We start from the raw sequence: 27,969 nt of genomic DNA on the forward strand, positions 1-27,969 counted from the left end.
GCAAAACAGTTCTCTCAGGCTTTGCAGCTTAAATGCCCACGTTTGCAATTTATCCACATAAGTAGCTTCAGTCCTAGGAAGTGTGTGTGAGGAAGAGCTCCAGAGACCACAGCAGGGATGGGAGCAGGAATGGTGTTCAGAAGGAAGAGGGCACAGAGGATAAAAGGGCATGAACCTTTTCCATTAAATAAATGTTTGAAAAGGAAGAACAAAAAAACCCCACCTTCCCTTCTATTTCCAAACGTGTGCAATGAGCTCAACACTTGCAACACCTCGTGACTGAGGAGCTAAGTGAACCCCTCCTCAGCACCTGCACCTTCCATCTTTGTAATTCCAGCCACTTAGCAAAAAGGAAAGGCAAAACATGTATTTCCTAGAAAGAAAACACCTCAAACTCAAGCAAGACAACTGCAGTCTGGAGACACGGCAAAAGCCATTCGCTACAAATGAGTCTCTACATGATTCAAACCAGCAGCAGTGTTGAAAGGCGAAACACCCTTGGTCACGACACATAGGTCTGAGGAATGTCTGTCCCCAGCAGTACCAGGCTGCACTGGCCAGGCTCCCTTGTGCTTCTGTTCTTCATGGTTTGATACTGGCTGGTGTCACCCCTCCACATCCACGTCAGAAAACAGACCAACAGCTTCTTTCTCCTTCCATGATGCCAGGGGCTGGAGTTGCCAAGGGTACACAGCAGGACCGGAGTCGGAATCCCTGAGCTCCTCTAGTGCCAGGGATGGAGGAATGGCAGACTGACCCACAGGGAGGGGGAGGAAAAGGAGGGAGAGGAAAGGAAGAAAGGGAAATCTGTGTGCTGCCAAGCAGCTGGTGTTCAGTGATGATGCTCTTGTTCAGATTTTCCCAGGAATTCCCTAGGAAAGGAAATGACACAGCAGTGACACTCAGCTTTCATACGCTCTGGTGCAAGCTGCAGCCCGCAGGGCTTCCCATTCCCCTGCAAACACCAGGGCTCAGGTAGCTGCAGCTACAGGGAACAGCCCTGAGCAGTGCTCACCTGTGCTCCCAGGTGAGCAGAAGAGCCAAGCAGGAGCCGCTGCTCCAGACAACTCCTCCAGAGCATCCTGCTCACAGCAGAGATGAGCCAGAGAGCAGTGCTCCAGCTTTCTGTGCCTCCCCTTCCCAAAGCCTGCTTTGCAGGAGAGCTTTGTGCTAAGCCAGCCCAATACAACTGCTTGTTGCCCATCTCTCTTGCTGCTAGGTGCCTATCTCAATGTGCCCCAAGCCCCCCAGCCGGAGGAGCCCCTGTTCAGCTGGGCTGTTACCGCAGTATTCGAGGTAGCTCTGGACTCCTGTAGATGTACTTGTGCCGGTAGCCGAGGTCTGTGTGGAACGGCACAAACTGCACCTTGTAGTCCCGGAAACTCCGCGACGTCGCAGCGATGTTGTAAAGCTGAAAGCAAGGGGAGGCAGGTGAGGGACACGTGTCACCCAACCCAGCTACCCCCTCAAACCAGCACCCTGCTCGGGGTGGGTTATGAGCATCTGCTCTGCTCTAGCGCCATCCATGCTCTAGCATCAGTTCCTTCCCACTATATATTCCTTTTTCCCTGGCTGGGATGCTGTTCCATCCATACCAGCTACCTCATCAGTTTGCACAGTACATGCGTACCTTCTTTCCCAGATGAAATGGTACCACAGGGTCATCCTCAGCATGAAGGATGAGCAGGGAGCAGGAAATGTATTTCACACTGTAAGAGAGACACCAGTGTCACAAAGGCTCAGAGCAATCCCATCCTTCCCCAAGACCAACACACTTGGATATTCAAGGAAACAAACATGTCCTGTGGATCATTACCTGCAGCTCAGATCCTGAAAGCACTATTATCTGGGCACCGTTCATTTGATCTACAGAAAAACGTAACTAGGGGAAGGCATCCTTGTAAAAGCTATTTAGTGCACAGAGCAGAGCAAAGTGGCTCACCCCACTGCAAAGCAGCATCCCCCAAGCTCTGGTTTGGCTTCAGTACTGGAAGCCAAACTCACGGATGCTGAGGCTTTTGAGTCGAATGCTCAGTGCGAAGAGACTATGTTATTACACACAGGGGGACTTACAAATACACAGCAGAGAAATTTCCCCAAACCTTCAATGCCCCCATGTAACATACACTTGAGAAGCATAAATCACACGGCCCAAATCAGCATATCCCCAAGTACTCTCTGTTGCATCTGTCCTTATGAAGAACAATTGGAAAGAGCCCCACAGTTCAAAATGGGCTGCACTCAGGGCTGTGAGAGGAACGGGAACCCCTTCAGCAAGTATATTGCTTCAGCAACAACAAGCAGTAAACCAAAAGCAGAGTGCAGGCTGGTCTCTGTCTCCCCTGGTGCTTGCCACAGCTCCCTGCAGCATCAGCTCAAACCCCAGCAGAGACACAACTCACTTCTCATCGTTCGCAAACTTAATTCCACTTGTCGTGATGGGGTCAAGGAAGAACCAGTCAAACCCAGGGAAGTATCTGTATATCTGAGAGGATATAAATGTGCATTAGCAGCAGGCACCAGCAGGACAGTTACACAAACAGCAGTAACAAGGCCCATTTTTCCACCAGCATTACTTGCCCACTCCTGTTTCAGGCCCATCTCAGCACCCTGCTCAGGAGCAAGCTCTTTGGGTGCTTGTAGGATCAAGGTCTGCAGGTATCCCGCTGCTGCTGACAGCAGCCTTCTTGGGAGAGAGCTTTATCCCAGGATACCTCACCAACATGTGACCGTGTTGGGTGGGAGAGATGGCCACATGAGAGTGAACTCACTAGGGAACCCACACAAGTGCAAAGGGGCCACAGAGACAGGGAGCAAGAGAAGCCCAGCTCTGCCATCACTATGCTCATAGTGCCTCCTGCATCAGAGAAGCTACAAGAACAGGTTGTCCACTGTTGAGAGCAGAGCCCATCCTCCCGTCCCTACATTTATTGCCCTTTCTGATCTCAGTTTTCTTGAAGCACACCAACTTTGGTGTGGGCTTTGGTCCTGCTTATTGCACTAGTGCTCCCGGGAGCTGCCTTATGTGCAGCTCTTTACCCCTGATGCTTGTAAGTACCACTGCTGCCCCACCAGCTGTAAAGTTGCCAATGCTCTGCATTACTCCTCACTTCTGATGATTAAGCACACGATTACATGTTACTAGTGTGAGAGCCGCTGTGTACTTGCCACAGAAAAGGGATGACTTCGTGCCTCCTCCCGTATGTTGGTGAAAGGAGATTCCAGGATCAGGGCATCCGGGGGAGTTTCTAGAAAGCCAAAGGCAGCGTGCTGCAATGCAGGTGTGCGGGCAGGCAACCAGCGAGGTCAGGGTTTGCCTTGGGAGAGCCCCTGCCACCATGATCACAGCACAGATGTGTGTGGAAACCTGGACCATCAGCAGGATCCAGGCTGGTGGGAAGAGCATCCACCCTCCGGACTTACCTCTCTCGCAGAGGCGCCTCACTAGGTTTGTTGCAACCCTGGAGAGAACAACAACAACCAGTTAATGTGGTGTAGTCCCTCTGCAAAGCACCGGGCTCCAGTGGTGGCAGAGGTACAACTGAACTGCCTTAACATCACCCACTCACGCTGGCTGGGGTTCCCAACGGGCTCCCACACTCAGCTGTCTCCACTAGCACCAGGTGCCTGCAGTGAGGCACATGAGTAAGTCCAAGCGAGCAGCTCACCATGTAGGCGCTAAGGAGGACCTCCCTGGAGGTGGGTGTTGGCTCCCAGCCTATCTGCTGCTGTGTGACACAGCCTTTCCCCCTCAGACAACAAGGACTAAGCATGAGAGAGGGCAGTGGGCAGAGGGGTGCTGTGTTCCATGCAGGAGTTCCATGCAGGAGTGCAGAATCCCAGGGTGACACTGCAAAGGGGTTTCCATAGCTGAGGAAGAAAGGAACAAGTCTCTCCCATGCAGCTTCTTCCTGGGACAGGGGTATTTCCACAGTGGTTGAATCCTCCAGGCACACATTCAACGTGCTCAGACTCCAGACTGGCTACGGTCACCAGGGAGCTCAGCTGGGGACCACAGTTGCAGGCCACTCAGATTTCAGTGCATTGGGAAATGTCTCCAGCACAATGTGATGCAAAAGGGATCCTGAACATGGCAAGAGCCAAAGGAAAAACCTTTGCTTTCCCTCAAAGCAGTGTTCAGTATCACAGCCGTGAAGAGGTACACTCCTGAACCACCTCCCTGACCCAGCCAGACGTTTGTTGGACAGCAGGGCAGGATTTTGTGGTCTCCAGCAGTTTAATGGGCGCACAGCTCAACTCAGAAGGAATTCTTGTGCTAGCCCTCTGCTCCTCCACAAATCAGAGGGATAAGAACACACACTGCCTTGCTGAACACAACCCACCTCCAGGCAGCAATGGGGGAAAGGGTATCGTGCACATGCAGCTGGTGCGAGCTATTCAGAGTACAGCAGAAGCCTGATGTTCTGCTCTGAAGGACACCCAGGAAGAGATCAGTGCAGTCCCACTTTCCCCCTAGTCAATCTGCGTTATATCAGTCCAAGTGTCTTTTGTCCCAGTGCAACCCCCTGGGCAATGGAGGTTCCAGATCAATCCCTGCACAGTCACTCACTGTAGCCCTTCTCACTCTGTAGAGTGCAAAGGAGAGGCTACTCTGCAGCAGTGATGCCAGAGACCCCCAGGCCAAGCCATCCTGTGGGTTACAGCAAACAGCACCTCCGTTCAAGGTCAGTGTTAAATGTTCTTCAGAAGCTGCTCAGTCCCTATGGCGAGATGCTTACCCCGTGCCCAAGGAGTGTCCCCATATGTAGACAGGGTTGTCCCCACTCCTTGCTTTGATCCAGTCGAAGACGTGAAGGGCATCATAGGTCATCCCCCTCTCTGATGGGCTGCCTACTGAATCGCCCCAGCCTGGAACAGAAACAGTCCCTCTGAGAGCCACACAAAGGGGTCAGCAAAGCCAGGCAACAACAACTAAACCAAGAGCTGGATCTCAAACACTGCCCCACTGTGCTCTTGCACCTCCCCATCTGCAACAGTCCCGCTCTCAAACCATAGCTGCTTCGGCATGCATGTAACCAGTATGTAAGGGGAGTCACTAACAGCATAAGAACTGGATATGAAGGGTCAAAACCCAAGCATGCTTCACAGAGCTGCAGCAACATCAGTTTGTCCATGGTGTTCGATCAATGACCTCAAGCAATTTTCCACTCTCCTGACTGGTTTGGCTCAATCACTACTGCAGCATGTCTACACATCTTATGCTAAGCAGGAAGCAGTGCACATCCCTCCTGATAACCTAATAAGCAGCCAGAGAAGCAGCTGCCAGCAGGACTGAAAAACAGGGCAAGCTCCTACAAATAAACCTTTCCCAGATGCCTTCTTGATTAAAATGCAACAGATTATTTTCTGTCTCTCCAGTGGCATGAAATGCAGCCATTGCTTAAAGACTAAGAAGGGAAAAAAGAGCAGCAGGAGCTTGACTGCTGGTGGCACAGGGTTGGAAAACAGTCATGGCTCCTGCTAGGGAGTTACCAACTGCTAGTGAATCGTTTACTCCCTGTCTTATCTCACCTAGCTTTTAAGTGCAAGTTCAATTCCCTGGGTGACCTCAGGAAAGTCAATTAGCTCATAACCTAAAGAACACATCTAGGCAAGTTCACTACTTTCCAGATATGCACCTGGAGGATGCCTTAACTGGATGCTGTGACAGCAGATGTGCCTGGGCCACCCTCTGCTCCTCAGCTCCCAAATCAGTGAGCCCTAAGCATGAGGACAGATAGGAGCCAGAGTCCACCAAGCTGGACATCAGGAAGTGGTGCTACACAGGAAGGCACTGGAAAACAACTTCTGGAAGTTTTTTGGATACCCCTTAGGAAAACAAGGGGCAATAATCACAGGTGATTAGCTGGCATGGAGTGTTTATAGAACAGCTTCCCTGAGATCCAGAAGAAAAGAGCCAGTTTTTTGTTGCTTTTAGAGAAAGAGACCTTTAAAAGCTTTCCATCATAAAAGAAACCCACGTACCTCGATAATCAAACGTCACCACGTGGTACCCAAGCGAGCTGAGAACCTGCAGGAGGGAGACATACAGAAACCCATCAGAGAGACTTGCACAGCAGCCGAGCTCTTGCCTCAGCACAGGGATCTAGTTTATAACATGATCAGCCTGACGTGGTAAAGCAACAACTGAAAAGCTTTCAGTGGAGCAGGCACAGAGCTTCTCAAATATGAATCATCCCAGCCCACTGGGTTTACTCCATCTATTTCCTGGACCTCCTACCAGACTTAGATGTCGATTCTCCCTTTAACAGCTTTACCCTTCAGATCCACAGATATCCCATGACTGGTTCTCCTACAGACACTTCCAGGTTTGCCAGTGGAATGACTGCTTCAATTATATTATTCAAACAGGCATAAATGTTAACGTAACACAGAGGAGCCCGTTTCAGGTTTCAGAAGGCTTACATCCAAAACAGGCAACTCATGTATCATTGTGATTTCTGTTACAGCCAATATTAATCCTAACAAAATCTGTTAGAGAAAATGCCTTGTTACAAACAGTGCTAGCGTTCCAAACTAGCATTGTGCAGCATGAACCCAAGAGCTCTGCAGGAGAGGAAAAACAACACAAAAACATCAAAATGTTGTTGCTTTCATGGCCTGATTGAAATGATCTTAGGATCAGGCTACACTCTACACCTCCTACTGGACTAAAGGGAATCATCTCATCGCTTTATTCCTAGTGTAACTGAAAGCTTCACAGCCTGAACAATGACTGTTACTAGGTCAGATCCCATGAATGCGGTAAAAAGAGAAAAGGAGGACAACAGAAAGGAGGGGTGTTCAGGTAAGCTGGTAATTCAGCTCCTCTGTTGGGAGGACTGTGGTGGTGATGGTTTCCCCCTCTTGCCTCTGGGATCCATTCAGGGCTAATTTCTGCACGCTTAGACATGTACTGGAGGCTTCTTTCTCCTCACTGTGTTTCCATGTTACCTCATGCTCACCCTTGCTGTACTTGCTTGTGTCACTTCCTGGCACTATCCATGGGTTATGGTACTCCATCATTGCTCTTTTAATACCATTTTCCCACTAACAGTTACTTGGAATTTGTATTAGCAGACGTGACTGCAATAGCTTCAAAATCCCTTTGCTTTCTGCTATTCAGGTCTCTTCAAGTAACACTTGCTTCTCCTTCCTTGGCTCTAAATCCTTCAAAGGGGTTCCCTTGGGTCCATACTGTGTCAAGGGCAAAGGCCTTTTACAGCAGAGGTATTAAATGCAGTTTTTCCACTCTGGGATCCACACTCCCAAGTCACTGTTTCACCAGCCTCTTGCAAATCACTGTTCCAACATCAGAGAGAAATGCAGTTCTGTGTATATGCCACCACACAACAGAATACCACAGAACAACAACAGAATAACCAGGTAAAGTATTAGTTAACAAATGAGGTGCTGATTCTATCAGAACCACTGTGTACCATTTTTATATGTCCGCTTACACACTGAAGCCCCTGACTGGGCTTGCAGAACACAAAGCTCCTTCTTGTAAAGTTTGGGTTTTAGCTTCCCAAGGTGATTTTACTGCTAAGACATCACATACAACCTAGCCTGTCCAAGCCATCAAAAATAACCTGTTGACAGTTAACCCATCTTGTCCTTTTGTGGAAGTATTCCTGGCAAAGAACCTGGTCAGCTCAGCTGGAGCTCACAGTTAACAACAGCAAGTAATAGGTTTCAAGTATCTTTTAATACAGCAAGCATGCTCCTGGCTTACAGACCCCTCTTCCCTTACCTGCTTCACACCTGGAGGAGACTCAGAGCCCTAAGCTATCTGCCTGTTGGGAGTGAGCTGTAATGAAGCAGTCTCCTCACGCCTATGCACATCTGAGGTGTTAATGCAACTGCTTGGACAACACGTGCAGCCACTTACCTTGTAAAGCTCCACGCGGTGATCCCCTCCTCTGGCGGCAGCAATGCATGAAGAGAAGAGGAGACATGAAGAGGAGTCATGAAGAGAAGAGCACAAAACAAAAGAAACAAACAAGAAAACCCACATGTGAACATTTAAGCCTCCAGAAACACTTTCCCGATCACCACAACTTTAACACACACGAAACCTAAGGAATACCAGAACGGCTTTGTCACAAATGTCACCACAGCTTTGCTGATCTATGCAGGGAATAGTTTCCAACTCTCCCTACAGATCTCTCAGCAGGTAAAGATGTATTTTTCAACCCACCCTCTTACCCGCCTCTTCCTGTAGTACATCCAAAGCAGCCTGGCCCTGCTGGCTTTGCAGACCCTTGGCTCCTACCACCAGTAACTGCTGCTCCCTAAGCTGCGATGCTCTCTGCAGGACTCACCATGTTAACCCAACCTGCTGGCCCGGGCTCCAAGCACAGGGACAGAAAGAACATGTGCAGAAGGCTGAGCAGAGAAAACCAGAGTTGAACACTGCAAGTCCAGAGGAAGAATTGCCTTTAATATTTCTGGTTTTGGTTTGAGGTTTTTTGGTTTGGTCAGGGCAGCCTCTAAATCAAAATGCCACTTCCCAGTCCAGCCTCTAAGAACACATGAACTTGCCAGCCAAAAGCTGTCAGCTCCAACTGTTCTACAAAATATCTAATGCAGCCAGAAACACAAGGGGTTGCTTGTAAGGACTTCTGAATCACGTAAGGCTGAAGAAGATGCATCTGCTTAAGAAGTCACCTTTAACATCCCTGACATCTCCCCTCACTACAAGAGAGACACTGAGGTGCTGGAGCGGGTCCAGAGAAAGGCAACAGAGCTGGTGCAGGGCCTGGAGCACAAGTGTGATGGGGAATGGCTGAGGGGGACCTGGGGGGGTTTAATCTGGAGAAGAGAAGGCTCAGGGGGGACTTATTGCTCTCTACAACTGCCTGAAAGGAGGATGGAGCCAGGAGGGGGCTGGGCTCTGCTCCCAAGGAACAAGGGATGGGACAAGAGGAAACAGCCTCAAGCTGCACCAGGGGAGGCTTGGACTGGAGATTAGGAACAATTCCTTCCCCAAAGGGCAGTCAGGCATTGGAACAGGCTGCCCAGGGCAGTGCTGGAGTCACCGTCCCTGGAAGTGTTCTTAAACTCAGGCAAAGCAGAAAGCCAAGGCAGTGCCTTTACTTATGGTTAATGCAGCCTGCATCAATAAAGCAGCCCTTTGACAAGAGACTGAATATCCAGTGGAGAAACATACAGCAATATATATAAAAGCTGAAATGGCAAAGGCGATACACCTCCAGCCTCGCTAATGTGCAAAGTGAAATGTGAAATATGTGATCGACCCATAGCTCAGGACTTCATCCCAGTAGCACTTGGAGAAGTAAGAAGCAAGTCTAATCGATACGCGCATAACAGAGATACTGGTCCCAGATTACCACCATTAAGCTGCAGAATAGCCTCCATTAGTATCATTTGCTACACCAAATAAAGGCAGGAAAACAAGTAAGGCAGTATTAGAAAAGCAATGCAACAATTTGATTAAACCTTTAGGGTCAGTTTTCAAAAACCCATCTGCTCGTGCATTTACTGGCCCACAACATGCATCTTCCACACCGTACCCTCTTACCAAAGAACACTGCTAAAACAAGAACTTAGGTGAAAAGGATCAATGCTCCTGCAATGTAAAGGTCAGTGAACCTTCACCACCAGCACAGGTGAAACAGTTTCTTTGCTTTATATCCTGGAACTTGCATTTCTGCAATGCTTCTGCTCTTGCAGAGTATCTACGAGGAGACATCAGCTTGAGAAGAACATGCACTGGGACTCCAAACTCAGAAAGGGGCTGATAAGGTATTAGTAAGGAAAAAGACCATGTTCTAATCAATGAAGTAAAGCACTGTATCATGCAGAGATGGGGCAGAAAGGACATGATTCTGAGAAACACCCAGGAAGTTTGAGACTGTGCTAATGTTTCTTAAGCATCCAGCAACAAAGTACAGAGAATCCACCTACTTCTCTAGCTGATACACATGGTCAGCTACGGAACTGCAAGTTTTAGGAAAGCTCCTGTTCCAGACAAACATCCTGCACCCATGCAATAATGAAACAAGGCCAGCCCATTACCTTCCTCTTTCCTTCTGATTTTGCTATCTCAGAATGCGTTAACTACCACAACAAGCTCACAAAAGGAACTGGGAAGTTTATTTACTGCATGTAAATCACATATACAGAAGCACTAATGCTACCCCATGTCTTGATTCAGAGACCGCTATACTCCAAAGAACGAATTCTCCCTACCTGATCTAGTAAGTGCCACAGCCTCCTGGCACAAGATATAAGGTAGACTACAATATCAGGTGTCTCCAATAGCTGCAAGAAATCTATTCCACATTCAATAAATGGAGAGACACAACCTCTTAAAACATGCTATCCTTTTAAGAAAGGAGTAGCACCAAACTGCTTTTAGATTGTATTTTGGTTCTAATCATAGAATAGTTTGTGTTGGAAGGGACCTTTAAAGGTCATCTAGTCCACCCCTTGCAATAATCAGGGACATTTTCAACTAGACCAGGTTGCTCCAAGCCCCGTCCAACCTGGCCTTGAATACTGCCAGGGATGGGGCATCTACCACCTCTCTGGACAACCTGTGCCTGTGTTTCATCACCCTCATCATAAGAAGCCTTTCTTCCTTATATCTAGTCTAAATCTACCCTCTTTGATACCATTACTTCTTGTCTTGTCACTACAGGCCCTTCTAAAAAGTTTGTCCCCATCCTTCTGATCAATGTATCAAAGCTGTGGCAAACCAGGAAAACACAGCATGACACAAAGACATCACTTTTTATGCCTCACCTTGTCCCCGCATTCCCATGCAAGTAGAGGATTACAGGGTGACTAGATCCCAAAGCATCTTCAAACCACAACTGGTCCTTCCCTCGGGCGTTCTTCCACAACGCTGCAGGGACCGTGTGCCTGTAGAAAGAGGGAAAATAAACACTGTCAGACACTCAGTTTCTGCCATTTGAATGCTGAGTTTTTCAGACCAACTTATTACCTTAGTTTACACACCCCACACACGGCTTCACAGAGCTGTCATGAGTGACAAATGACAAATGGCCAGACTTAAAAGGCAGTGCCCAGGGTTACTTCTACATTTTCACCTCCCATCACGGCTGCCTTCAAAACTCAGGTCTGTGCAAGGCATCCAACTTCACAAGCAAACCCGAAGCACTATCACTGAACTTGCCACTGTTCTGGAGAAAGAATCTCAATTCCTCAGCTTTTAAGGCACCTAGTTTCTTCAGTTAGCACACTTATACACCATAAACAAGACTGACAGCTAGGTCAGCAGATGGTCAGCATAATCCAAGCCAGCTGGCTTTGGAAACAGCTGATTCCATAGTCAATCTGAGGAAAAGGAGGCACTCAGATCTAGATGAGAAGATCATGTATGTTGCTTTCAGACACTAGAATGTGAAGTGGGTAATCTCTCTAGAAGGTGTGGACATGCCCACAGCCACCCCAAATTGTTGAGAAGGGGGCAGGCTTACAGCTGTCAGAAGTAACTGAAGTACTCATGTGCCTTTCTCCTTGGAAAACAAACTCCACTTACCACACTTTCCTCATAGATGTAAAGCTCAGAGGACACACAGGGGGATACAATGGAAAGTCTACTCTCATGCATGCAGGCAGCAAATAAGGAGTTCCTGAGTAGGAAAAACACCCCAATAACTGTAGGACTCAACTTCTCCAACTGTTCTGCCTCAAGATTTGGGCAAGCTTATGAACAAAGGAGGCTGAGGGCTTAGTTTCAGAAGCATACTGAATGTAAGACCTTACACTGGCATTAAAGCAAGGCTCCAAAGTTTCCTGAAGACCTCCCTCACACATATCCAGGCAAATGACACAGACTCTGCATTGCCACCACGAGCTGGAGGTTCTTTTTCAGTAAAGATACACAGTACAGTTGTAAGGGAAACAAATCCCTCCCCACTGCAATCTGAGCTTATTCAGCAGCTTAGCAGGTAGAAGTAATTGTCCAGGTGAAGATACAGATCTTTATTTCTCAGCCTACCCTGCCTGCAAAACCTGAACTTCCAGCTTCTGAACATGTCTTTCACCAAAATCCACTTAAGGGGAAGGAACCATCTTGATGTAGCAGGGTATCACCGTCCCATTCGAAAGGTTATATATGCTCAAGTGAAGAGGAAATCTCTACTGCACTAGTGGGAACATACAAATAACACACAACCACGAATTCTACAGCTTAGAGAACCAGCATCACTGTATGAAGGAACAGCCCCCTTCCTCCACACCCAACATGGTGTCTGGCCCTTTTTCAGGTGTTTCCTGCTCTTGCATATATATTCAAATTGCAGGCACTTTTTCTTCAAAGCTAGGAGGAACTTCTCTGTGGCTTTGAAACTTCTGGTGTTGAGACACAACAGACAGCACTCGTGAGAAACAGAGGCAGAAGCTGGTTTAAGCTGAGGTAATAATACCAGAAGTACCGAAAGCAGAGGTTTTCAGACAGAGAACCCAGTCATCTGAGCCCATCCTGGGTACCAAAGAGGTAAAATGAACTGCCCTTGCCTGGAAACAGAAAACTTTCCTCAAGAGGAAAGAATGACAAGGGATGTCTGACACTGTCACTTGTTTGATTCAGAAAGTAAATCGTGTGTTCCATTCTCACCCACTCTCCAAATCCTACATATGTTTTATGCACAGAGCAGTCTTCCTCCTACTCTGAGCACTTAGATCCTGTTTGCCTACCTTCCCCCACATTTATTTTTGCAAAACAAAACATGAGCAGCAGTTGAATGACAAAACTCCTCGGGTCTCATCTGATATGGAGGCATGGTCTTTGTAGCAATGCAGACCAGTAGCCTTTATGATTCCAAACGATGATACCTCTCTGAATGCACAGGGTATCCAGTTTCGTTTCATGCATTACTGATCTGAGCTCAGGTGAGCTCCGGAGACCCACACACGTTTCAACATCAACTCAGTCACTTGGCAGAGGAAAACACAAATGTCCACAGACCAGAGCAGGCGATGGCTACCATATGCACAGCAACCATAAGCACCACTGAGAACAAAAAGGAGGATAAAGATGCACAGCACAGACTGCACACAACAGGCTTCCTTACCAGACTCCGATGGTTACATCCTCCTCTGGTTGCAGGTAATAATTACAGGTGTGGTTTAAACCTTGATCCTGTGGTCTTTTCAAGTCAATGAAATATGGGACCCTCACTGAAATACAAAGAAAGAATCACAGACTGGTTTGGGTTGGAAGGGACCTTAAAGCTCATCCAATTCCACCCCCCTGCCACGCACAGGGACACCTTCCACTAGAGCAGGTTGCTCCAAGTCCCTGTGTCCAACCTGGCCTTGAACACTGCCAGGGATGGGGCAGCCACAGCTTCTCTGGGCACCCTGTGCCAGGGCCTCAGCACCCTCACAGGGAAGAATTTCTTCCCAATGTCTCATCTCAGTCTCCCCTCTGTCAGGGTAAAGCCATTCCCCCTTGTCCTGTCCCTACATGCCCGTGTCAAAAGTTCCTCTATCAATTTGTTGTAGGCTCCTTTAGGTACTTGGAGACTGTTATAAGGTCTCCACAGAGCCTTCTGTTTTCCAGCTGAATGAATGAACACATATTCCATCCTGTGGATACTCAGGCCTCCCTTTGTGATGAGCCAGCTCACCAGACCCACTGTACTGACAGTGTGACCAAATGCAAAGGCTAAACAGGCACAAGGAAAACATTCAGTCTGACTGCACGAACATGTCCTCTTCTGCTCCAACCAGAATATTCTCCTCAAGTGCTTTTGGGTGAAGAGTCACTGCCTGGAAAACAATTCACTGGGTGTAATTTCATGTGCTATCTACTCATGCAACTTCCTTGAACCCTTCAGACAAATGTATTCAGCATACTGCACAGTTTTCCTGGAGAAAATCCTCTGGCTGAGAGCTGTGTTCGGTCACTGTGTTTCTATATACAAAGACCCCTAGGGCCACAGAGAATGCTTTCCAAACCACAGTCTGGAGAACTTACACAAGCTGTAGACACGCAGGGGGAAAATGAAGGCAGACAGATGAAAGATAAAGACGCTCCTCCCTTGCACCCCTCACCCATCCCGACACACTGAATCACTTACCGAAGTTTAGGAAGACCAGCTTTGCCTGAATAGCAGGGCAGAGTTTTACTAGAAATGGAATGGCAATGTACATTCCCAGCAGCCAGATTATTAACTTCCGCAGTCGGAACCATAATCCGTATCGCCTATAGAAAAGAAGAAAGGAAAAGACAGAAGGAGCTGAATAGAGCAGGAATTTTGGGAAGCAATTTTCACAAGGATCTATCTGTGTGTGCTTGGCACATTTGAAAACCTGGTCATTGACTCTTTAAACTGTTTAAAGTTAGTTTTGTTTATGTAGCATCAGCTGAGGGAAGCAGAAGTACCCAAACTGTCAGCTGATGATACACAGCTTAGGAACAGGGAACAGAAACTCCCCACTGATTACATTTTAAACCACTCTGTAACAAGAGCTTTTTGTTCTGCTGATTTAAGGTATTCCAGGATCTCTAGAAATGCACATCACATGTCTGACTCCGAAAGGAGCCTGCCGGCCCTTCCCATCTAAACCACCATCAGCAAGACTCTGTTTAGTTGGATTTTAACATATTTTGAGGAACTATGTGTAATGAGACTGATAAAAATCACATGTGATCGCAGGTACAGGCTGGAGCAGACATTCTGCCTTGTCCAGCTAAAAAGGTGCACAGCTCTCAACACCATGAAAAGCAGATCTAAGTTACAAGACATTACAAAACTTGTTATCTACATCATCACTCTCTATGAGCCCAGACTGAGTTTAGAACAATTGCCCCAACATGTTATTTCTGTTTTCTCCAACGTATTCCAATTGGGAAGAATAAACTACCAAAAACCCCCTCAAACCAACACCACACATACACAGGGAAAAGTGAAGGGTCACACAGCACCCAGTTATTTTATCTCAGTTTTTCTCAATATATACTTTATTGCCTCAGAATACTTGCCATGTACACATCATATGTATATGTATGCATTTAATATACAGAAGGTGTAATTCTAATGATCTAGTTGATTATTTTTAATCCAGTTGATTACAGTTGCCCATTTGATGGGCTCAAACACTGAGGCCCTCAAGTATCGTTGCACTCAAGAACTAAAATGCATGCAGATCTTCCAGGCGACACAACTCCCTTTGCTTTCCAGCAGGAACAACACTGCAGGCGAATGAGCGACCAGCTCTTGGGATCAGGAAGTGCCAGCAGCTGAAAGCACAGATCAGTATTTCCAAGAGGCATGAAATTATTCCTCTCCCATTCGCCAGTTTTAGGAGCTGACACGCTGAATCATGGAATCCCCGAATGCTTTGGGTTGGGTTGGAAGGGACCTTAAAGCTCATCCAGTTCCAAACCTATGCCACAGGCAGGGACAGCTTCCGCTAGACCGCGTTGCTCCAAGCCCCATCCAGCCTGGCCTTGAACACTGCTGGGGATGGGGGATTTGTCCTGTTTGTCCTTTAGCCTCTATAATAATTCAAGTACAAATCCACCTGCACATAAAACCGAGCATTAACAGGAAGAGATGTTATACCTGTCAATTAGCACAAAGTGAATTTCCATTATATGCCATCAAAGGTACAGAAGATGCAACAAGCAAATTCATACCCGGTCCTATGGCTTTCATCATTGTGGCATCCAAAACATTCATTATTTGACTTAAGAAAAGCATCAGAAACCAGCAAGTTTTTTAGTCACATCATAGGTACCTGCACATTAAAGAGGCTGTAAGCCATCACCCAAGTCCATTCCCTCATCCTACAAAGGACACACTGCCTAGAAGAGTTGTCTGCTTAATTCCTCCTACCAGCTCCTGGCAAGGCACAACAGCCCCTGCTTCATGAATGTCCCTCTGGCAACACAGAACTGAGCTACATGGACTACAATTCATCAAGGTCACACAACTTCACACCAAACAGTGCTTTCTCCTTGGAAAAGTGAAGGGTACCACAAGAAAAAGCTAAGTAAAGATTTACCTGGTAGGTAGGCAGAGAAAAAGCTATCCACATCTCAAAATCCAGCTAAGCTACTGAGCAGTCCTATTATTACCAACGAGAAAGTGGGAGAGGGGAGTGAATAACACACTAAAACTCTTTAAAAAGCTAGGATGGAGCAAGGCATTCCAGCCTTTACTGGCAGAGACCCAGCCCAGGAAAAGCTCCACACCATAGTTCCCACCAGCCTACTAAGGCTGTACCCCCAGGAGTGAACAGTTAGGATGCTCTACTCCGTCTCTTTTAATTAGAAGACAAATTAACAGGAATAATGGGCTTAATAAAGCAGTGAAAAGCAGCTAATTTATAGCCTACGGGTTTTCAATAAGAAAATAAGAGAGAAAAGCAAAGCAAGCTGAGGGGGTTGGAGAAAGTTTCCAAACATGCAGGCTCCATCTTCAGGTTCCTCACAATACGTGACAGCTCATCTTCAGAACAGACACAGCACCAACAGTGATGGAGAGAGGTGTCCCAACCACGGCTCCAAACCCAGTGTTGACAAGGAGATGTCATACACCCATAAAGCTTTTGAGCTGGCATTTGGCAGGACAGGCAAGCTGTTCTAACTACAGAAAAGCACTGCCAGCTACTGAAACTTAGTCTTTTCTTTGCTGCAATTATAGCAAAAAATGCTGTCTTCCTTCCTCCCAATAGCACATTGAGCTTCTAAAGCACAGCAGAAAGCTGTCATAAGCACTAGCTCATGGCTCTGTTCATAGCAGTACCACAGGACAGTGAAAGCTGCACACACAGCTCCAGAGAAGCGCTGTGCGTCAGCAGACAGCACCACAGTATTTTGTCTGTCTGCTAACCAGCACTTCCACGGGTATACCCTGCAGTTGATCCCACTTCCCATTCACTTCCATAGCTAGGCAGCATGAAGGTGGCAAATGTTAATGAGGCCACAAAGGAAAATTCATTGTGGGAAGAACCTGCACCTGTATCTGCATCAGAGCAGATGCATGCAAATGCATAGAAAATAAGCTCTTCAAATTGATCAGGCTGTAGATACGGTTGAGCAGTTGCAGTAGAAATGCCTGTCCAAAGAACGAGCCTCCAGGTCTCTTTTGGCAGTGGCATCAGCTTAGGGAGTGTACAACCGCAGCCTTAGACACCTTCATAGACTGGTTTGGGTTGGAAGGGCTCTCAAAGCTCATTCAGTTCCAACCCCTGCCATGGACAGGGACACCTTCCACTGGAGCAGCTTGCTCCAAGCCCCTTCCAACCTGGCCTTGAGCACTGCCAGGGATGTAGGAGGAACGCAGGATGCTGGGGCATACAAGCATGTCCCTTCTCTCCCATCATTACAAGCTGCCTATTCCCAAGGTCTCCCATGAGGCTTCCTTACCCATTTCAGCCCAAAACAAGCTGTTGCCTATAGAGCATCTCCTTTTGGCTGGAGTAAGATCTCCAGGCCATGTTTTTCCAATTCTCTGAATGGAGGTGAAGTCTGTAACTTTAAGCTCCCAAATTCCCCCCAGTCCAGCACCTCATTAGTTCCCCTCCTGCAGCCCAGACTCTCATTTGGACCGTTTCTGTGCCTCCTTCTGATTAATATCAAGTGATTAAACATTAACTTAAAACAATAAACAGTGAGAAGGAATCCATCCAGACAGTCATGTACAAAATCTGAGGTCTGTCTCTCTGCAAAGCAAAGGAGAGCATCTCAATAAACTGGGTTTTTCAGAAGGGGCCAGCAAGCTCCAGCTATTGAGATCTTCATAAGCACATTTCAGTTGGTGGATAGGAAAGATCTTGGGTAGGACTGCAAGAATCAAGGCCCCGGTGCAGCAAGAGGGAGAAAAGCAGCATCAGCACTCAGGGCAAGGGGAAGAGGAAGGCACTGCTGAGCAGGCAGTCAGCAGCAATGAAACACCAGGGAGCACCATGAGGGACTCAGAACACAGCAGGTTAAAAAATGAAGTCCATAAAGTGAGGGAAAGGCAAGTTAGTGTAGAACGTTAATAAGCAGAAATAATGGAGCAGCCTGCAGGGAATGTATGGGCCTTTGGCAATGACACAAGTTTCTAAAACACAGCAAATGATGCAAGGTAGGGAAAGGCTCACACAAGCATTTACACACACCACAGCACAGGACATGGGAGCTACATCTAACCTTTCCCCCTCAAGCACCCCATCCCTTCCCAGTGCCATGCCTTTGACTCTCTACAACCAGCACCTAAGCTGACTACCCCTGAAAGGGTACCAAGAAAGGAGCAGATGCTTCCATTAAGTATGTAGCAAACAGTGAATAATTATACCCTAAGGCAACTGAACCACTGACTTTTGGGACAGAACAGGCTTGGGGATTAGGGTTTTAAGGTTGTTGACTTGCCCTGAATGACCGCTCTGCATCAGCCCGTTAGTCTGCACCAGAACCACTTGTTTAAACTCCAAGAATATACTTTCTGCAGAGCAATGCTGCTGACACTGATCAAAGCTGAAGTCACCCACGCTGCATTTCAGTCAAGTTTGGCATGGAGATACTACTGTGGTGCACTCCCCGCACTGTGTTGACTGAATTCTTTAGTTTTTCACTCATTTCACAGCTGACAGCTGGTTTCTATTACAGGCACAGCCTTTTCCCTAGTCCACAAACTGGGGAAGGGAAAGCTGCCTGCAAAAAGAGGGGGAAAAACCCAAACCATAAACACAGAACGGCTGAAACTGCACTGAAGTGCACAACAGGAGCTTGGCCCAGCGGAGTGGGGTTTTCATTGAAGCAGCACAGCTCATTTCTCTCCACCGCACTCTTCTTCACAACAAGGAACATTCGGGTACACAAGCAAAGGTTCAAGAGCACAACCCATATAGACATCTAATGCTCCACCACAGTTCCTAAGTGCCATTTAACATAAAGCCACTTGTCTGTTGAATGCATACCATAACTGAAAAAGCACGCAGTACAGGCAAGCCAGCTCCCCAGAACCACTTAAAACCCATTAACATGCTGCAAACCCACCAGACTTGCATGTGTGTGTTAACCTTGCAGCAACAGCAGGAATCCATAGGTTCAGACTTCATCCCTATGTGAACAGGCTCGCATTTCCAAGCGGCACAACTGTGTGAACACGGAATCTTTTTACACAACAGTTTTTGGGAGACAGCCACAAGCCACAGGCTTTGAGAATTACCACTCAGGTTCTGTGGCTCTGGTATCTTTTAAACCACCTGAGTGAAAGGTTCATCTGTGTATTGGAGACCTTTTTCCTTTCAATGCATCAAGATGGTTGTCTTACGTTTGTGCAACTGAAGCAGCTCTGCTTTTGCTAGCAGATATCAGAAGCCATTCCTCCACAGAAGCCTGAAGAAAAAAACCCTGCTTTTGTGTTAGCAGCCATACTGCCACCTTTTAGATGCAGAACACATCCTTAGCAATACACATTGATTACAATGAACCAACAGTTCCCTGTTAGAGGCATGCAAGCAAACAAGAACATTCAACAATGCCAAAACATTACATATACTGTCAGCTGAGCACAGCTACATTGAGCTGGCGGTCACAGTGCCCTCTGTAATTGTGACCTGCTTAAAAAGGGAGGCTTAACAAGCAGTGCATTGCCATAAAGCAACAGCGGTGGCTAAAGAACAGATGTATGAACAGATACAGAATCCCTGTATGCTCCGACATACCTTGAGCAGGGGGTTGTTTTGCATCAAGACAGGAAGATTAATCCATCCCTGCTTTCATCTGTGCTTTATTCAGGGATTCCAGCTTTTAGCTATCATCTTGTTGAGGAAACAGCTCCAAAAGGACAAAGGCTTGAAAAATTAATGACAATTAAATCCAGAGCCTTTGTTAACACTACAGAACCCTGAAGAGCCAAGATAGAAAACACGTATTCAGAAAAGGTGAGAAGCGGGTGTTGGAGCTTCTGCTCAACTGCATGGAAATGGAACATTCTGCAGCCCTGTACATCAGCCTGTCCCAAAATTTAATGTGAAATGGGGTCCCTGCTCTGGTAGTCAAAAGAAGGCTTTACTAGAGAGAGCACAAAGCTAGCAGAAACCGAAAGAAAAGGTTATTCACTGTGTTTCTGCTGGATTTGCAAGGACAAGAGAATGGCATATTTCCCCTGATTGTATCCAATCCACAGTTTCCACACTCAGCAGTATAAAGCTGACATTGTCAGCTTCACTCCTGCTTCCTAAAGCTGCTCTGAAACCAGTCAGGACTTTACAAGAAGTGAAATAGGGCTGGTTTAGGGGAGAAAACACAACCAGGCTTTTCCCCTCCTGGGAATGCCAAGACATCTAAAATCTAGTCTTGAACACAGTGCACACACTTTCCTCCACAAGCAAGGATGCTGCAACCTGGAAACCCTGACTCCAAAGCTCCAGTTACATCACCCTCCATTGTGTTGGCTTCTCTATCTCAGGAAAGCCATCCCAGGGGAAGCTTTACTGCCAGGGAAAAGCAATGCAGCCTTCAAACAGGGTAAACGCACTTACTGTGCCCTGTGCTTGCATATATCCCACTGAGAAGTACTCTTCGGGAGGTTTCTTCTTTCAGTTATGCCACACACAGTCCTTTATTCTGCACACCTTTAGTAAGGAGAGGCACAAGGCTCCACACAACCTCGTTTCACTTACTAGTCAACACCAATCTCTTCTGCAAGAGAAACTAATCCCCACTTTCAGTAGGTATAAAGCTGATTTTAATGTAACCATTCATGTTCAGAACAGTGGCACAGGTACTACAGGGAAGAACATTCAAAATCCTAAGCTACCCTTCTTCATCCTGTACCTGATGTACAAGCAGGATACTATAAATGAATGGCCCACATTTTGGCCTACCCATTGGTTCTTTTTGGAGGCTGAGAAGGAACATCAGTCCTTGCTATTCACACATCACCCCGTCTAAAACACAAGCAGAAGGTAACCAAAGAATACTGTTCTCTCTTCCCAAGAGACAGGAAAGGAAAAACTCTGGGTTTAAAAGGCATTAAAAGAGGAATTCTGTATTCAGTTATCTGTGCTTAAATCCATTCAAGACATAGCAAGTACAAAAAAACAGGTATCAGGGGAAGGATTTTCTTCTTTCTTTTAAAAGTAAAACCCACAAAGATTGAACTACTTGCACTACTCAACTGTATGTTTTCCACTGGCAGGTTTTGTGTCAGAAGGCAACTTCAATGACCGGGCTCTTCATGCTCTTTAGTTTGATTTCTAGAGCTCTCTCTCTGTGGCTGACAGAAACAAGGAGAAGGCAGCTGTGGGGCTTAGCCCAAATCCTCTGGAGTGTTTGTACTTTGAAAGTTAATTGCCCAGTCTAACAAGGCTTTCTTATTGCTTCTACTCCTCAGTATCAGTTACAATGTTGAAATAAATCTGGGTTAAACAAACACTTTGATTTGGAAAGTAAACACAGACATCCTTCCCGCTAGCTCAGGCATACTTTAAATGATCAAGGCACTTAATAGAGCCTAAAATTAGGAGATTCTGCCTGCACATTGAAACTGCTTTCAATAAGGAAGAGGCAGATCTCTGAAGCTCAGTGTTGCACTGTTTTATCAGCACTTACTGCTTGGAGAGCTGCTGGCCAGTAAGGCAAAAGGGCAAAGCCCAACCCACAGCCCTACTCCTGGACCGGCGGTACTGGTGCCAGGCCTGGGTGAAGGGACACGCAACTGCTTGCAGAGGTAATCACCTACAACAGAACAAGTTCAGTCTCTGCCTCAGTTCCCACCCCAAACCATCCTGCCCCACTGCAGCCACATTTAACCTGTGTTCTGGTGAGCTTTCCACCATTTCACCAGCTGCCCCATCCATCAGCTCCCAGCAACCTCTCCTCCTCCTCCCAGTTTTACCAACAGCAATTGCCTCATCTTTGCGATGGGTGATACACAACACACAAAATGATGCACCCTTGAGCCCAAACATCCACCCCAAGATAACTTCCCAGTTGTTTCTCTCTCCACTGAGACAGTTTTTAATGTAGATAACAGCCATTAGTAATGCAAGTCCTTTCAATAAACTACAGTACGAAGTTAAAGTGCTTTGGAGAAACGATTCTACCACTGATGCATCCATCAACTGGGCTGTAACCTTGACAAACCTGTCACATTTCATACTAAGACCTCTTAAGATAGGACGTATCTATTTTCATTAGTACATATATATATATATATATATTTAGTTGCTAAATCTTCCTTCACTGAATTGCAAACTAACTCTCACCATTAAAATCACACAGACTGCACCTCAGGCTTATGATTTTAAAGTCTCCTAGGTCTCCTATTACTCTTCCAATACACCAGGAGTACCCCCTTTTTAATGTTCCTGTGATACTGATTCTGTCACAGCTACATTGAAATAGTGCTTCCACATTACAGGCATAGGGAACCCCCTTTGCTTACACTCACTCACTCTAGATGTCAGAAGCTGTCCACTACTCTAACAAGAGCATGACACTTACAGCACAGCTACCCAGTGAGCTTCCAAAACCATGGGGTTTGTAAGGGAATTGCTACTGAAGAAGCCTATTGACTTATTTCATGCCCTGGCATGATCACCAAAACAATCAACCTGCCTTCAGGCCTGGAAGGATAAAGTAACTTAGCTGTAGCCTCCTAAGAGGATGTCATAGTGCCTTTTAAAGGAAAGTGGACTCAGCAGACAGGACTCTTCATCTACAGCAGAAGTCCTGCTTGGATATACCTGCTGCATGTATCACAGCAGTGTATTCTGATGATGTTAATGAAAACACTACAATGCTGTTTTCACCAGAAAGAAACACATGCATATTGCATTCTGGAGGAAAACTACAGACTCACAGTGATAACCTGTGACTGCATTTGCAGAGAACTAGATTTTTTGCTCAGCAATGACATGCCATTTATAGCATAAAAGCAAGTCATCCTCAAAATCGAGCTTGTTTTAAGTAGACCAGTGATGGTCTGTGTACGTGAAAGGAGGTTGGAAATAGACATGGGGATACTGGAACTAAAAAGAATACCTACAGAGAAAAGTGCATATGGGAACCTGGGACTTGTGCTGATGTTAAAAGCTCAGTTTAGCTGGTCACCCTATAGTGCAGCATCACACCCAGCCCATGATCATACTCACTGTATACTCAAAGGAATGGGTAGAGGCCAGTCAAGGACAGAAAAGATCATCACAACACTGAGAAGACCTTCGTCTCTACAAACATCTTCAGTACGGAGGTGACTAGAAAGTCCTCGTGGTGCCAGGAGTTACCTAAAACCACCCATACACTGGGAAGTTTAGGTATGAAACAACAGAGGTCTGCAATTCACACAGCTCCCAAGTAGAAAAGGACTTGATACAAATAGCAATCAATAACACCGCAGTAACTATTAATTCAGACATAAGCCATCAAAGCAGAGCACCCAAAGCCAGGGGCATGCATGAGGTCAGAAGTACGGCACTGCAATGAGAGCCACACTCTATAACTGGAGGGCAAAGTGTCTTCAGCCTGAAGAGAACATGGTGCTCCATGAGAAATGGGGAGACTTGAGAAAACTGCTCAGACTATGAGACACAGGACAATACAGTGCAGATGCAGCAGGAAAATACTGTGCCCTACTACAGAAAATCCAGAGAGGCTCATGGAAAGTGGGACCCAGCAATAAAACCCCCTAGATCATACAAACAGGCCTGCAGAAGAATGCCAGGAGTCTCAAGGTATGCTAGGGAGTAAACCAGGCCTGTTTAACACACAACACAAAGCCAGGGAAGAACATGGTCAAAAAACATAGACTTTAACAGTAACGCGTTGAGGCAAAGAACTGAACAAAACTGTAACTCTCCACATTGCAGGAGTCCTGCTGTTTTTGCTGAATGAATTTTAAGTCTTTGAGGAAGAGGGGGATAAGATGAGCACATTATAATGGATGCAAAGACTGAACAAATGGGGAAGAGGATGCAAAGACCAAACACCCAATGCCCCAAAGTGGTAACCTAGGAGCAATTCAGAGACACTCACCTGGCCATAAGCTGCCAAAACAGCTGCCAACACAGAGGACAAACCAGGACTTCCACACAGCCACTGAGTTCCCATTCACAGAAAAAGAGAAAGGCAGACATATGTGGAATTAACTATATAATCGCATTTTCCCAGAACATCAGAGCCACTGGGCACAAAAATGAGCCAGAGCGAGTACCCAAACACACGTTATCGTCATAACCCCCTGGCACTTAAACACCGTCACCTGAAAAATGCATCATGACACAAGTATTAGAAGAATGACCATCCACACAAAACATGCATACCAGGAAACCCAAGCGCTGCACGCTGCTGCTGTGGCACCACATCACTGCATTTAATAGTCTCAGGCAAAGCAACTCAGTTCCTTTCAAAACCAAATCATTCACACACTTTTAGAACTACTAGTAAAGTTCTTAGATAACCACCACATTGTGTTTTACTGTTACCTATGGAAGAAGAATGGCAGTACCTACATCTATATATGTGCCTTTCCTTTCCGTTTGTAAACCACTTAAGAAAAGCCACACGAACTACAGCACACATCAGCCAAAGCCACATGAATCTTGTTTAGCAGACACCCTGCTCTGTTACATGAATGCACAGACACACATGTTCAGTAACAGAGCAGTTCAAACGCATAGCCACCACTTCAGAGCGAGTTTCAACTCCTGCATGAATGAGCACAGTGTGATGATAACACTGAACCAAAACAGAGGGACAAACACAGTGCTAGTAAGATGCAAAAATACTTCTGCAAGAATAAAGCTGCTCCTGCTGCTAAGCCAATCCTGTCCTCTACAAACATCACTCTGCGGTCATGGTGTTCTTTAGCTTTTGCTGAGGAACTGGACCTGAACAGACAGAGCCCTGCAGAACTCGCAGCCACTTCAAGGCACTGTGGGCTCTGTTTGCTTTTCTAACCAGAGGTTTGTGTCATTTACAAACAAAAGATGGAAAGCCACATACTGAAGTCAAACATAGGTGCTGTTTTCCCTAGTCTGCAGAGAGACTAAACAACAGCAGTGTGAAATGCAGACAGCCCAGCTTCCCCTGAACACCGAATTCAATGCCGCTACAATCGCTGATGTTAACTATTTCGCCGATGAGCAAGCCGCTCAGAACACTTTGCTGTGGTACCAATCCCCAGTTCCAGCTCTTGCACCATCTCCACCATCCCAGCAACCTTGCGGCGTGGTTTTTATCTCAGCACAGTTTCTGCAAGCTGACGAGTTAAACTGATGTAACACACTGAAAACGCCACCCTACTTTTATTTCCAGTGGTATAAGGGATGCTGCAATAACAGCATGACTGTGCACATTAAAATAGGAGGATCTAGAGGCTTGTACAGTAGCTTGCACCCACCAAAGGAGATCCCCATTGTATATGTACCCTCCTCGTGTTCTTCCTTAAACATCCACTGCTGTCTGCTGCCAAAGGTGGGAGTGACAGTGAGCTAGAAAGCTGTCTGACCTGACTGAAGGTGGTTGTTCTGGACAACATCCTTATCTCTGGGCATCGTACCTTCTTCTGCCTGGACCTCCCATTCATGCACACTCAGACTCATGCTTCAGCAGTGTATTTGTTACCTTGGAGAAAACATAAGCAGAGGGTATCGCCTGCAAACCATCACCTGCAGGCCCGCAAAGTGAGGAAGTCAGTAAGAAAGTCAGAGAACCCAGCCCAGGAGAGCAGAAAAGAAAGGACAACATCAGTATAGAAGTGAGTGACTGCTCCCCTTTGCACTTCACTCACTCACAAGAATACGCCATTCTGGCAACACCACAAAGCTGATCTACAGGACTCTTATTTAAATAAAACAAATAATCTTGACATATGGAAAAGGACAAGTGAGATCCAAACAAATGAGGCTCTTCTATAACATCAAGAGTGTGGGAAGCACTGATGTATAGAATACAGCACCCGACACACACAAAGAAAGCCCAAAGCACTTAGGCGAAAAGTGAGGAAAATTTGCCTCCTGACCCTTGTTAAAGGCTTACATGGAGAAATAACTACAAGAAACCTTTCCACAGATGGGCTGTGCTTTCCCTGCTTTCAGCGGGCCTTTGCTTTGGGTCTAATAGCAGTGCTCCATCTGGTTTCCACAAAGTAGCTGCCTGTCAGAGCAAGCCAACAGCCTGTGCTATGTGCTCTTGGGGCTTGCTCAATGCCCAGCACTGAAGGAGTAGCTCCACTTCAGTGAAAAGTACCTGAATGCCGTTCATCCCATTTAAGAAGTTAATAAGCCATCATTTGATTACCAGCAATCCTAGAGATTATCCCCTCAGACAATGGAACCAATGTGCTGAATTGTCAAGTGCTCCAGAAGCGGAGCACTGACAGAGCCTGATCCATCGCACAGTCACTGGAGAGATGAGCCCAGCGCCATTTCCAAGTACCAAAGCCTGTCGTAACCCGAACAGAGCGCTGACAACATCCCAAAGGATTACCTCCAGGGCATCAAACTGAATAGCTATTACCCAATAAAAAGAAAGAACATTTTAAGCCTCTGCCTTTGAACACGATGAAAATCCACACAATGAACAGGAAAAAGTTAATTTCAAATGTTAATTTTGGCTATGAGAACAGAAAAACGCACAGAAAGTTTATCAGAGAAACAGCCACATTGGCTTATTTTCTAGATGGGCACTTTTTCCTTCTAAATGGGCTGCTGTTTTCCTGAAGCACAGCAAGCTGGCTTCAGCCACCCAAACCACATAGCTCTTTCACCATTCAATATTCCTCACGCTTAGGAAACGCAGTCAAACTGGTGGAGATGAGACTAAAAGGTCACATCTTTTCTTCCCTAGCCCTCTGCAACTGTGAGTCGTCTTCACTGTATTACATCCCCTTGAAATCCTGTATGAAGGTGGTCCCATGTTACAAGCATCTCCTATTGCTACAGATTTATTTGTTTTTATAGAGGAACATGAATACTTTCCCACCATAAATATGTACATAGGTACGTGTTTAAAATGTTAATGCTTCCAGCAAAAGCCATAGGTAAGCTGTTTTCAGCAGAGCCACGCATCTGATCTACCAACACCTAAATCTGATTCATTTATAGGAAGATGCTAAATCGGATTCATTTACAGACGAGATGACATTGACAGGCACCAGCTTCCTAAAAACATAAATAAACAAAGCCATCCTACCTGCAGGCCCCTGCTCCTCCACATACACTCCCAGATGGCGACGGGTTTGTGCTAGCCGTTTATTGCAAGCGAACCCGATAGCGAAGGATGGAGCCACGCTCAGGTACGAGCATCAAACCCCTCCAGCCTCTGCCGGTCAGAGCCGGGGCCGCAGGACCCGCTACCACCCCATCCCCTAATTACTCTGCTTGACCGAGAACTCGAAAGCACCCGAGGGGACGGCCCCTGCTCGCCCTGCGCACGGAAGCCAGGGAAGTGCAACCGAGGTGGGAAACAGCCTCAGTTCCCAGGGATCTGCCTGCCCCCGGGGCTCTTCGGTCGCCGCGCTGCTGGCAAGCGGGGAAAAGGCCCCTTCCTTCTCCTCGCAACCAGCCCCGCTGCCAGCCTGAGGAGCTGCCCAGTGCTCCCCGCTGAGGAGCGGCTGCTGCGGCCGCAGGGCCGGTGGCGGGCGGGGTCTTTCCAGCCCCTCAGGGCCGGGGGATAACAAAGCCCGGCGCAGGGACCGGCGCTCACCTGCCCAGCGGTCGCTTCATGCCCGTGTCGTCGGCAGCGGCGGGCAGGCGCAGGCTGTGCCTCAGGCTGCAGCCCTTGTCGAGCGGCGCGGGCGCGGCGGCGGCGGCGGCAGCAGCAGCAGCGCGCTCATGCTCCACCGTAACCGACTCGTTGCGCTTCCTCATAGCCGGGGCGGCGGCGGCGGCGGCGGCGGCGGCCGGGAGCGGCGGACACAGCGAGAGCAGCAGCGGCGCCGCGCTCGCGCCGCACGGCGCCACGCCACGGCACGGCGGCACCCCCGGCCAATCCCCGCCTCCAGAGCGGGCTCGGGGCGGTGGCGCCGC

General features: G+C 47.2%; 1 protein-coding gene across 1 annotated transcript; it reads right to left on the reverse strand.

Annotated features, from left to right (window-relative positions):
* Window positions 1–352: 352 nt before the first annotated feature.
* ABHD12 (abhydrolase domain containing 12, lysophospholipase) lies at window positions 353–27,917 on the reverse strand. Its single transcript, XM_061367133.1, has 13 exons — window positions 27,647–27,917; window positions 14,079–14,203; window positions 13,068–13,173; window positions 10,771–10,890; window positions 7,892–7,922; window positions 5,986–6,031; window positions 4,740–4,869; window positions 3,424–3,461; window positions 3,169–3,248; window positions 2,403–2,485; window positions 1,631–1,709; window positions 1,284–1,411; window positions 353–872 (listed from the first exon to the last, which is right to left on the reverse strand). The coding sequence occupies exons 1-13, from the start codon at window positions 27,808–27,810 to the stop codon at window positions 833–835; spliced, it is 1,170 nt and encodes a 389-aa protein (XP_061223117.1). The 5' UTR covers window positions 27,811–27,917; the 3' UTR covers window positions 353–832.
* Window positions 27,918–27,969: the final 52 nt, after the last annotated feature.

The sequence above is a fragment of the Neopsephotus bourkii genome, unplaced genomic scaffold, assembly GCF_033783945.1.
Source record: "Neopsephotus bourkii isolate Nb327-2 ecotype Australia unplaced genomic scaffold, CSIRO-AGI_Nbou_v1 NB_1373, whole genome shotgun sequence".
Taxonomy (NCBI): Eukaryota; Metazoa; Chordata; class Aves; order Psittaciformes; family Psittacidae; genus Neopsephotus; species Neopsephotus bourkii.